The sequence below is a fragment of the Oryza glaberrima genome, chromosome 8, assembly GCF_000147395.1.
Source record: "Oryza glaberrima chromosome 8, OglaRS2, whole genome shotgun sequence".
NCBI lineage: Eukaryota > Viridiplantae > Streptophyta > Magnoliopsida > Poales > Poaceae > Oryza > Oryza glaberrima.
In genome coordinates, this window is record NC_068333.1 from 9,479,989 (window position 1) to 9,492,196 (window position 12,208).

At 39.5% G+C, this 12,208-nt stretch overlaps 1 protein-coding gene across 2 annotated transcripts; it reads right to left on the reverse strand.

Moving 5' to 3' along the window:
- Positions 1-207: 207 nt before the first annotated feature.
- On the reverse strand, positions 208-11,546 carry LOC127782216 (probable adenylate kinase 5, chloroplastic). 2 transcript variants are annotated; one of them, XM_052309305.1, is made up of 20 exons: positions 11,284-11,546; positions 11,049-11,180; positions 10,593-10,721; positions 10,372-10,506; positions 9,175-9,321; positions 8,502-8,576; positions 8,308-8,410; positions 6,532-6,572; positions 6,303-6,428; positions 6,001-6,036; positions 5,822-5,902; positions 5,593-5,731; positions 4,194-4,273; positions 4,051-4,116; positions 1,719-1,748; positions 1,527-1,636; positions 1,245-1,382; positions 666-695; positions 533-581; positions 208-439 (listed from the first exon to the last, which is right to left on the reverse strand). In XM_052309305.1, exons 1-19 carry the CDS (start codon positions 11,485-11,487, stop codon positions 557-559), a joined length of 1,827 nt encoding a protein of 608 aa, XP_052165265.1. In that variant the 5' UTR covers positions 11,488-11,546; the 3' UTR covers positions 208-439; positions 533-556. The 2 variants fall into 2 exon arrangements, with proteins under 2 accessions (XP_052165265.1, XP_052165264.1); XM_052309304.1 differs by having other exon boundaries at positions 208-581.
- Positions 11,547-12,208: the final 662 nt, after the last annotated feature.

The window sequence follows — 12,208 nt, forward strand, 5'->3', positions numbered from 1 at the left end:
TGCTCTAGGACCACTCGGGTACAAGCCCCAAGCAGCGCCGCCGGCGCACGTACGTGACATGCTAAGCAAGCAGCAGGTACGAGCGCACCATCATCATGCTAGAACAAGGAAGAAGTGAAAAAAGAAAAGGGCAAAATTGGCACTTCACACGGCTTCTCTCTCCTCAAGCAGATGTATATATTATTTTATTATTGCTCATAGTGTCCATCAGCAAATTATACGTTTTTATACGTTTTTGGAGTGTGTTACAGCCGTTTCACAAACTTGCAATGTCCGTTAGCTAATTACACGTTTTTTCGATATCTGTAGCAAATTTTGCCCACTATTTATCAATACGGTACATGAAGCTATACATCAATTTAGAAATGGTCGAGTGTAGGAACAGGAAAACAAGCATTTCGCTCTATAAATGTTGGATGCCTGGGAGAATTTACTAAACCTGTGAATCAATTATTTGCTTCACATTATGGCTGCTTATATTTACATGGACGATTAAAAAGAAAAAAAAAGGCCAAGGTTCAGTTGTTCTTACTCAGCCTTTACTGAAATGTTTGCCTCATAATATACCACTCAAAAAACCCCTACAAAATGATGAACAGTTCAGTATCCAAGAATTTAAAATGTGAATGACAAGTCGACATAAATGGGTAAACTTCATAACTTACCAGAATCCAGACGCTGACTTTTCATTTTCGCTGCATGAAAACAAGACCAATGATTGATACATCTATTATGTTATTAAATATTGTAAACACACACTAAAGGAAATGAAAATTTGTAAATGGATATGCTATTTTCGTGAATGTACTAGTGTACCAAAGCTAAATTATGTGAAACATATTGGATGATTAGGGGGAAATCTGATGTGGAATATTTAGGGACAGCTATGTTGCTACCATCCTACACCAAGTTGCAAATCATCACCTCCTCCAAGGATAACTGAATAAAAAAGAAACATTTCCCATGCACCCTTGATCCTTTTGACATAGAAACAAGTACTTTTAGAAAGTGTTCCAAACGACATTTATTTAAGAAGCATATGGGCATACCATTCAGAATAGTACAAAAAATCAGAACCAGTCTTAGATCTATCGACGATAAAATTTCCCCCTCTCAATCTATAGTGGGGAAATTTCATTTTCTTCTTTTATGTATCCAGATCTTATATACTTCTAAATGCTAAAGCAGCTTACTCAAATAGTTAAAAGGAAAAGGAAGGTGCATCCATTACTGAGAGATCTTACTTTTTACGTGGTCTGAATGCATTGGTGATTTCATCAGGAGTTGGCTTCTCCACAAATTCCTCTAAGAGAACATATCGTTCTTGTCCATTGGGTTCATCAACCCTTCGATAAATCTCATATTTATTAGGATAAGCCATCCTGTAGCATGTCAATAGAAACTGTAGTGTTAGAAACATAGTTTTTTTCTCAAAATAGAAAAATATAGCTACATTGCAAGTTGCAACTATACTAAAATAGCCAGTGATTTGTACTGTTTGAAGTACAGAAATTGAAGAGAAAAACCTTAGAGCTCCCATAATAGGATAAAATGAGCCAGCATAGAAGAGAAGCCGGAAGGAATAACAAGTCTCAAAAGATGCAGCATATTTTAGCCTCATGTCTCTTCCCATTGTCTTGAACATGAAAAGTCAAGAGGTTCAGTACTGTTGGACAGGAAGTCATGCTAAAGATACAAATGAAGTCAAAAGAACTTACTTGCATTACACCACTTGATCCAGGCATATCCTGTAAATGAAAATGTCAGCAATGGTGTGAAGAGAAGTTATAGTTTTTTTAATGTTCTGAAGAGAAGTTCAGTACTACAGAGAAATCTTCAAAAGCTATAACATACTAAAATTGAAATTAGCACAAAAAAAATTAAATTAAAAAGGAGATAGTGTAATTGTCATGTAGGAATAACAAGATTCAATCCATTTCAATCTGATGAAGCCTGAAAGTTTTTCACACGTCCATTTGGTAGTTAATCCAAAGAAGACTGCACTATGTAGATGGAATGAAATGATCCCCAGATCATCATGGGTAAATGTTAAGCCGTGAGTTGCACACCAACAGCTGAAGGGGGGGGGGGGGGGGGGTACTCTAGATAGATCTAGACGATGAACCTTAAACTCAAGATGAGGACTTGAGATGAGGAAAAACTACTTAAGTAGAATTGAAAGATCCCAAGTTCAGATTTATACCACTGAAATTCATGTTTACATTTTTTCCACCGAAACTTCTCTGTTTAGTTTATCATCAAAAGTTCCATCACATGACCATAAAACATCACATACTTGCTCGTCTGTCTCACTTCACCAAATCCCTAGCACTAGCACCAATATGGCATCACCACCAGCGCTCAGCTCCCACTGCCTCCTCTGCCTCTTATTCCTTTTCACTATTGCCCTCCACCGCTCATGGTCTCCCCCATGCTGTCATCCTCCACTTCCATGCATGGAGCCATAGTGTCGGCACACTCAGGTTCGTCGACCCCCATAAAGTGGCATTCCTACATAGTATTTCCGGGGGTCATAAGACCCTGGATAGATTATTCCATTCTAGCTATTTTATGCCATGTTAATTGTTATATCAGTCAACAATTAGATAATTAGTATGTATTGGACCCCCGGTAATTTCTGTTCTGGGTTCACCACTGCCCCCATGGGTATAGCAGTGAAGGAGCACCTCTTAATGACTTTGTAGAATGCATCTTCCAGCACATAATATCACAAGGCCAAAACCAGCCTGTTGCGTGCTCTCATTTATTACTCAAAAAGGATAATAGTCTCATTACATCTCTACTCACTTTATCAGAGAAATCAATTTACCAAATCAATCCTCTTCCCACATAAAACATATGAAAATGAAATACATCTACAAGCACCAAGGAACAGCAAATTTAACAAATTAGATTTGACAATTCAAAAATTAGAACTTAAGAGAGGCAATTTCAAATTGACAACTCAAATGCCATCTGGGGCTTCAACCGACCATCTATGATGGGAATGGAGCACTAGAATAATGGATTAGTAGGGTAATCATGGGAAATACAGAGCAAAAAGGGATGTACCACCTGAGATGAAAGCTTAATTATGGAATTATTTTGTCAAGAAAGAAAACAAAATTTTAGGGGTTTTTCATTCATGTGACAACACGGCATCAAAATAAGTAGATTTTTGGTTCATTGCGTTGAAATTATGGATGTCCTGATTGCAGATACATGCCCCAGCACTATTTCAGGTCTTAAACTCCTTAGCATGCACTATTACTCGCCTCTCCAGCCACCATTCACACACTCCACTACCCCACATCTTGCAAATGTCGCCCTGATACCTGCCCCACTGGACTTCCTGCACTGGCTTCAACCTCCTGAACCATCCATCTCTCCCGTATCCAACAAAAGAATGAGGCATCAGGTCAGCCGCATACTTAACCACTCTATTTTTCCCGTTGACTTTTCCACCTCCACGGCTCCCCCACCCCTGCACACCCACACCACACCCCTACTGCCAAAAAAAAAAAAAGAGAGAGAAGAAGAAGAAGATGCCCACCCCAAATATGAAACTCTAATGAGCAGGAGGGAAGAGGCGTGAATCTTAGTATAAATCCAACGTCCAATGGTGAGAAAATCGACTGAATCCACCCCCAAAATGTGTGACCATGAACTTTGGTGGAACAAAATTAAACTCAAGATCATTCAATAAACAAATTTCCCTACAAGGCACCTTATCAATTCCTCCAACTTCCTACCTCCGGCCCAAAATATAGCAACTTTTAGCTATGTATTTGGACACATAGCTAAAAGTTGCTATATTTTGGGACGGAGATAGTAATAGATAAGCCAAACAAATAATGAACAAACATAACGTGGAGATAATAAGGAAATCTAAAGATAACTCATTCTGTGAGACAATAACTGTGGGCACCGTGTGAACAGTTTTTCTGTAGGTTGACATAGAAGATAGAACCTCTTCAGAAGTGAGATTGGAACAAGATGCCAACCATAACTAGGAAGACAACAAAACAAAGAGAATAGATCTTTTCAAACCTTTAAGCGGGGATTTACAAGAATCACAGGTCTGTCACCAGCAGCATCAGTCATTGCTTTCATGTCCTGAAAATTTTCAGTTGTGACAGTTATATTTGAGAAGTGTATATATACAAAAGAGAAGGCCAAGACAGAATTTTCACATCAATTATACAGTTTCCAACAGCATTTTGGGGAGCAATGAGGATGAACATGTCATCTTCTTTATCAACCTCACTAGCACCTGTAATTTCACAAAAAAGGAAGTCAAAAGAGTGGTATTTAAGATATAGCAAAACACAGAAATTCTAGAAAAACAAAGGACCACAAAAAAAGGCAGGCAAGGTGTGGCTATGTTTTGTGGTTCTACTCTGCAAAAAGAATTAATATTTATGAACTGGATTGTGGAAAAGTTCGATGATTGTGATTTCACTGTACAGACAGACTTGGAACATGGGGTATGATGAACAAGAAAGTGCAAGCAATCTCTTCCAAGGTGGAAGCACCGAAGCAGTGAAAACCTAACCCTATTTTGGCAGGACAATCGGTTAGATATGTGCATCAGAATATTGGACCCTTTCCCCTGACAAGCAATTAACAGAAGGCAATGAAAAAGCCAATGGATCAGAGACATCAAGGGCTCTTGTGGATAGCATATGCCTGAAATGTGATCTCTCGTATGCAACTGCACCCTGGAAGAGGATCAAATATATTGGCAATGGACCTCGTCATCTCAATTCTCGATCATGGGCACCATTGAAGTGCAAATTCTTGTAATGCTTAGCTGTTCTAGATAAGCATGGTTTTCCCCGCTAAGGTGACTGTCTACTCCTATGTGCTCACAGTAAGGAATCAGCAGAGCATTTATTGTGTGAGGAAATATTCGAGGAGTTCCCTTGGAGTGTACACAACAGAAAAGCAGAAAAACACCAACAACAAGGATCAGCAGTTGTCTTGCATGAGCAGAGATATAAAAGAACAAGAAGACTTTGGCTCCCTAGTAATCCTGATGGTATGCAAGAAATGGGCAAAGAGAACTGCTAGAGTTAGCAGACAAACCAAAACTTCCAAAATTCCTACAGGATGAAGGGAAGCAACAGATATGGCCGAGAGTGGCAAATCTGAAACTTGGTTGGGATTAATGTATTTTGATGGTAGTTTCCTTGTGCTGATTACCTGCTGACCACTCTATCTGTAACCAGCCAAGCTTTGATTTTTCTGCATATTCTTTCCTTTCTCCAGAGGGATGTTATATAATATGCCATTATGTACTTGAAATTTCTTTTGACCTTGTCTTCTTAATTTAATGCAATGGCAGGAAAATATTTTTTTCTGTGTTATAAAAAAAATTGCAATCAAAAGTCAGTAGTACCTTATGACATTTCTATCATAGTGATACATCATTTGTAACTGTTCCCTTCTCCATTTCAAATAGAGAAAATCAATCTCAACATAGATTTCATTGGTCATTCTCATTCTTTATATGTTTGAATAAAATGTTATAGGTAATTTATTTTGAATATCTGACAATATTTGCTGTATTGGATGGGCACTGTAGCATACCTACTGCTCCAAAATTAATGAAGGTACCCTTGGCCCCATATTCACCCCAGTCCATGATTTCCAAAATTTTTCTGGTTCCAGCAAGCTGAAGTGGAATACCAGCAAATGCACCTTGTCCCATGGAGCCTTGAACGCAAACCTGATATGAGCCATATTGTATCAGCTGAAAATTATAGAATGGGAGAAACAGAATTCAAATGATATACGCATTTGTGGCAAAGATAGGCACCTTCACACGCTTTCCATCATCAGCAAAGGAAAGAGAAAGCTCTCGCACAAGTTCCATGAGGGTTCCTATGCGATAAACATCCTGAAGATAGAAGACGTTTGGTTAACAGCTGACACCAGCACTCCATAAATATCTTCCAATAGACATTAGAAAACATTTATAAGCACTTGTGTTCTTACCATTTCAGGGTTAAGTTCAGGAATGTTGATATCTATCTGCATGTTGGGAAATGAAGATAGTTATGAGCTTGTTTGGCTTTCATATGTTATTCAAAATAGGTACTTGAGCAAAAGAAAAAGGAAACCTAACAGATTATTTCATTGCAATAGTTAATAGCATGAAGTTCAAACAATTCTACAGCAGACTAACCGTGCAAAAGAACTAGAGCAGACTACAAGGTGCTTGAGTAAACGGGAAGCACTGTGACTCAGTCCGAACAAAGAAAAACAATTTGCATTAAAAATAAATGGCAAGTACTAACCTGCAACCGAGTTTTTTTGTCTTCAACAGCGTGTCTGGTGGCTACTAGTACCTCATTGTAAAAGTATTTCCTGATTTCCCTGGAATGTGGAATGTTATTTAATCTTGTTGGAATCCCACGAAACTCCTGCAAGAAGCATTTAAACATGTATGAACAATACAAATCTAAGTAAACAAACTTCCCATCAAAGTTTCCATTAATATGAAATGGCTTACTATTTTACACATACATTTTTTGAGGCTGTTGTATCCTTAGAATCTTGTGGTTTTCCTGTTAAGCGGAGTTTAAGCATTTATTATGACTAAATAGACAAGAGGTGTCAAAGTTAACAGTTACAGAAATAAAAAAAAACTGTGAGAATTGACACAAAGTTGATGCAGTTAAATTTCCAAAAGTTAATGGGCATTAATAAAGCAGGTGAAATTTAGTGAAACACCATGAAAGCATAGCTGTAGCTCCATGACACCAAGAATAGATGCCTTCTGCTTATACCAATATGGTTCATTGGTATTCCATTGAAAATAAAATTAATTCAATGGCATTGAAGTTACTTTGGGGAATCGAAAAATCATTGTTGAAAGCTAGTGGTACAGATTTGTGGTAGGGTAACATTGATACGCATTAGGTCCCACTGCACCTCCAACTATTTTCACCAGCCAAAGGACTCACTTTCCACCCTCCTATACGCATAGCCATTCCTACCTCAAGCATATGCCTCCTCCTGTGGCTTCTTCTTCCACCTTTGAGACTGAGATGACCTCCAACCTATTAGACTGGTGACATTGCATAGTTGTGTTAGATTGTTAATTTCATGTTCATCAATGAGCTACGAATCCTTGAGTTTGTCAAAGGTGTTGCTACTTGTCACATTGAGAAGGCCCAACCTTTGCTGGTGCTGGAGGAAGGCATGCCAGCGACTAACACACTAGGAGTCTAGGATGCTCAAATAAAGTGTTTTTTTACCTCACCTAGGCCTCATGGTCAGCCAGAAAATAAAAGGTTAACCAGGACTTTTCTCAGTTTCTTCTCTTCCCATAATTTCAAAGAACGTTTTTTTTTTCTGCTGGACTAAGCTGTCGAAACGTTAAAATTGTAATTGTAGGAAAAAACAGCAATTTTCAGGTCAGAGAGTTATAGACTATAATTGAACTTTCACTTGTTACACAACATTTTTTTTCCAAAAACCATGAATCTGTGATACTTCTCATCTACTGATTGCTCCATACTGAAATTAGTTGTCTTTACAGCTGAATTCCTGGAACATTTCAAGGAAATAGAGAACAGCTGGAACATTTAAACAAGTCTGGTTTGTATTGGATATTTACTAACAGACTAATAAAGAGACATAGCAATGAGCAAGTACTTCCTTAATTGTAGGATCATACCAGAGTATACGTATACAGGTCTAGGGCCACTGATCTGTGTAATTTTCATGTAATTTTCTTTCTATATTTTTTTTTACTGGCCCAAATATCCACATAATTTTCATGTAATTTTCTTTCTATCTTTTTTTTTTGAAACTATCAAAACCCAGTGTAACACATACTAGTTTAGTCCGAGGTTTGGACCAGTTTATGGATGTTGCATCTTATGGATGATAACCTTATGTTTATGGATGCAATGATGATATATACTGATACTTGATATGATCCAACAATAATTGAACATTTTAGTTAAAGGATAAGGTTACCTGAATGTATGGTTCTAAAATATTCAAAAGGATGTATGTCAAAATATATGGTTCCAAAAGATTCAAAACATAAACAAAATAGAAGTATGACTGAGAAATGATGCATTGGAGTTTGCTTATTTAAGTACTCCCTCCGTTTTATAATGTAAGACTTTCTAGCATTGCTTATATTAATATAGATGTTAATGAATCTAGACATATATGTGTATCTAGATTCATTAGCATCTATATGAATATGGACAATGCTAGAAAGTCTTACATTCTGAAATGGAGGAAGTAACTAAATAGTAGAGGAACTTCATTTTTGTAACTGACCATTTGTTTTGGCCAACATGTTAGATGAAGCATTCTCACAGATCTTCTGTAACAGTGAATCTATTTCATTAAAAACGACTTCCACTTGTCGATTTCCATCAATCTATATTCTTGCAAATTGAAACAATAACATATTAGTTCCAGTTTACAGTTTAAATCAGTGCTCTGATATGAATAGGAACACATATAAGAACCTGGTTGAGCAAATCTGAGTATGTTGGGATAACAGCTTCAGAATTTTGTTTGTAAGTCTCAAGACGTGATTTAACCTGCAGAGAAAAAGAACAAACTTATGTTTTAGAATGCAGAAGAATGGGAAAATTCCAGCACATGCATTGCGGCATTATAAAAAGGAATACATTTAAAACTACATATATATACAGTAAATAAAATAGGAAGGTTTCAATCCTGTCACAAAATTGTCTATACTACAAGGCATCCCTTTGGAAATCACAGTGAACTAAAAGTAAATAAACAGTGTCTAAAGCTTCTAGTATCTACAGATAGATATTTACGATGCTCTTTACCGAAATGAGGAAGAATAGTCACATATCTATTTTGTTGTCTCAGGTATAGAAATGAGCCTCCAAGTCAAGAACTCAAGCTATAAAATATTATAATGTGCACACAACTTTAACTCACAAATAAATAGGAATTGTAAACCAGCTGAATCCTCAAACTACCACATTTTCATAGTCCTAAATTTGGTCCAAGTTGGAGTAGATGAATGTGCATAGATCATGAAATCAATAAAGTCCTATGCGCTAAGATTAGAATGACAAGCACTTCTTCATATGGTTATTGAACAGGCAAGCACTTCTTCATATGGTTATTAAAGACAAATCATGGCAAACACAACAACATAACCTTCTCAAATGTATCATCAGAGCGTGTAACAAGACGAGCAGAAACTTCATCATTCTCCGGAGGGAAGTTCTTTATGTGGTAAATTTTGCCAGTCTCAGGATCCAACCTTCTTCCAACACATCTGTCGATTAGAATATCATCAGGAACCTGAATTTAACAACAAAAATGTAACGAGAGGTCAAAGAAATATGTAGTATGCAATGTCAGGTAAGAGAACAACATAAAATGCATGCTATCATTCGCTTTTAGGACTGAAAAAGGGTAATTGCACCAGTAATAAAATTTGAATAAAACTGAGCATGATCCAAACTTAAATACAGATTCTTCACTCATCACTGACTCAGTGAATTTACAACTGAAGTGTAAAGTGCCGTATCATTAATTCACTGTCATTTTGAACACAAGCAACAAAGTAAAGAAAACAAGGAATTGGACAGATACTTGGGAGTTGGCATGAGGTCCTATGGTAGAATCTGGTAAAGAATCTTTGATTGCAATTTTGAGAAGGGCACAGACAACCAGTTTCCCTCCCTTCCCATGATCATGGTTGTGACATTGCCAATAAAGCCTAATTCTAACATTAAATTATAGTCATCGACTTTTAAAGCCAATTTAAGCTAACAAGCAACTTCATAAAACCAGAGATTTTTTTAGTTAAGACATAATGAAGCTCATACTGGAGAAGTATTTGAGAAATGAATCATATATGTTTAAAATGTCCTTTTGGCATCTTCTATATCATAATATCAGAGCAATGCAAACAATTGGCATTATATAAAATTAATACCCATGTTCTTACTGAGATAGGAATGACTGATGTGGTTAAAATAAAATCTAGTAAACCAAAATGTTATATGAAAAAATAACCGTAGATACATTGTTGAAGTATCCTGTCATATTCTCATGAACTAAGAATTTGATGAACTGATTGTAAAGCTCAATCTGGTATAAAAACCAAGACTCCAAGAGGTATTATATTCATGGTCTATGTAATGTAATGTTCAAAAAATAAACTGTAGCCCATGTCTAGTCCACACGTCTTAGGCCTAAAGACCCTCTTGTGAGGTTGAGGCATAGTATTGAAGTATGTTTCCATCCTTTCTTTTAAGCTTAATCTTTTGGGTCAATTAGCTAGTCCGTTAAAACTCAATATGTATACAGTAGATAATGTGTCTTAAATGGTAAATATGGACTTACTTCCAGCACAATGAATATATCTGGTCGTATTTTCATACTCTCGAGACTTTGTGCCTGGGCATAACTTCTCGGGTAACCATCGAGAAGCCATCCTCTTTCTCTAACATCAGGTTGTGATAGTCGTGATACCACCATCTATTTCAGAGAGCAACCCGTATAAGATAGTTTGCAGAATTTCAACCGGCAATAAAGATGGCATACCTGAGAACCAATCTACATACATCTGTCACAACTTGATCCGGGACTAGCATACCATTGTCCATATATTCTTTTGCTTTCTTGCCTATTTCGGTGCCAGAAGATACTTCGGCCCGCAGAAGATCCCCAGTTGATATGTGAACCAAACCATACTAGAAACAGAAGAGAATACAATACTAAGCTTAGAAGTCGCTTGAATAGAATGCATGTTGCACACTGAATATAATGATTTTACAAAGAATCCAGAAGAAGTAGCCTAAACATATATGAAACGTTTGTACTTTCACATACATGCATAACATTGAGCAAAGACCTACATGGATACATGTAATTCAAATGGAAACCAAATCTAGAAAATTTTTTCAAGAGCCTTGATTCAACAAACCCATATTTCCATACTCTCTACAAGAAATGGTCAATGTGAATATCTGGGAAATGGCATTAAGAAAAAGTGTCGATTGTTTTTTTTTCTATTATACCTTCTCGACGATCATGCGGCATTGCGTTCCCTTCCCAGACGCGGGTGCACCCGAGATCATCACCTTGAGCGGGGCCTCCTTCCGCGCCGCCGCCGCCGCTCCCTCCGATGCCCGGCAACGAAGACCCATCCCCTGCCAAACCCACAAGGCGGTTAGCCCCAGATGGGAACAGCCGCGAGCGTGCCCAGTGCACACGATCGGACAAACGAGAGGGCCAAGCCGAAACCGCACGAACCCTGGGCCCGCGATTCGGGGCGGCGGTGGCGGAGACGGACGAGACGGCCGCGGCGGCGGGGGAGGCGCGGCAGCAGGACAAGGAGGAGGAAGGCGGCGTCGGCGGCGAGGGGCGCAGCGCGAGTCCGGGGCGGCGGTGGGGCCCCGGCGCGGCGAAGGGAGCGGAGGCCGCGGCCGGCGACGAGGAGGAGGAGGAGGCCGCCATTTGCGCGACGACGACGAGGGGAGCGTGAGGCGAACGGCGAGGAGTGTGCGGGCGTGTGTGTGGAGGGAAGAGAAGGTGTATGTGGATTGGAGCTCGCGTCGCGCGCTGACGTGGCACCGCTCAGCTCCCGCGGCGGCCAGGCGTGGGACCCGCGGTCCACCTGGAACCGCGCTGAGGTGGGGAAGGAAACGACATCCTCGATTCCTTCGGAGGTGGTGGATCTACCGAGGAAAAAGTACAATCCCTTCCCTTGTCATCAAGATATAAAACTGTCCCCCAACCACAAAATCAGATATACAACATCCCTCAACTAACAAAACTATTCACTTCTTCGGTGGTTTTGATCTCTGTATTGTCAATTGTCAGACGGGGCGGCTGAGTCAGTGTGGGCCCCACATGTCAGAATATCAGGTCATCTCTATCTCTCCTCTTCTCTCCCTTCCTCGGTTCCTCCTTTCTCTCAGTCTTCTCTACCTATAGGCCAGTCGGCGGGGTGAGGTGGGAGAGGAGGGTGGCACCGCACCGACGGCCGCCGACGTCGGCGGCGGCAGCGGGGGAGAAGGGAGGGCATCGCCGCGTATGCGAGCTCAGGGTCGAAAAGGCTCGGGAGGCAGGAGAAGGAGGAGGGCATTGGTGTCGCTGCTTCGACACCGGATGGCTCCTCCATTGGCATCAACCGCGACGATAACCCCGTCGCCGCCGCCTTCCGCCCGCCCGGCTC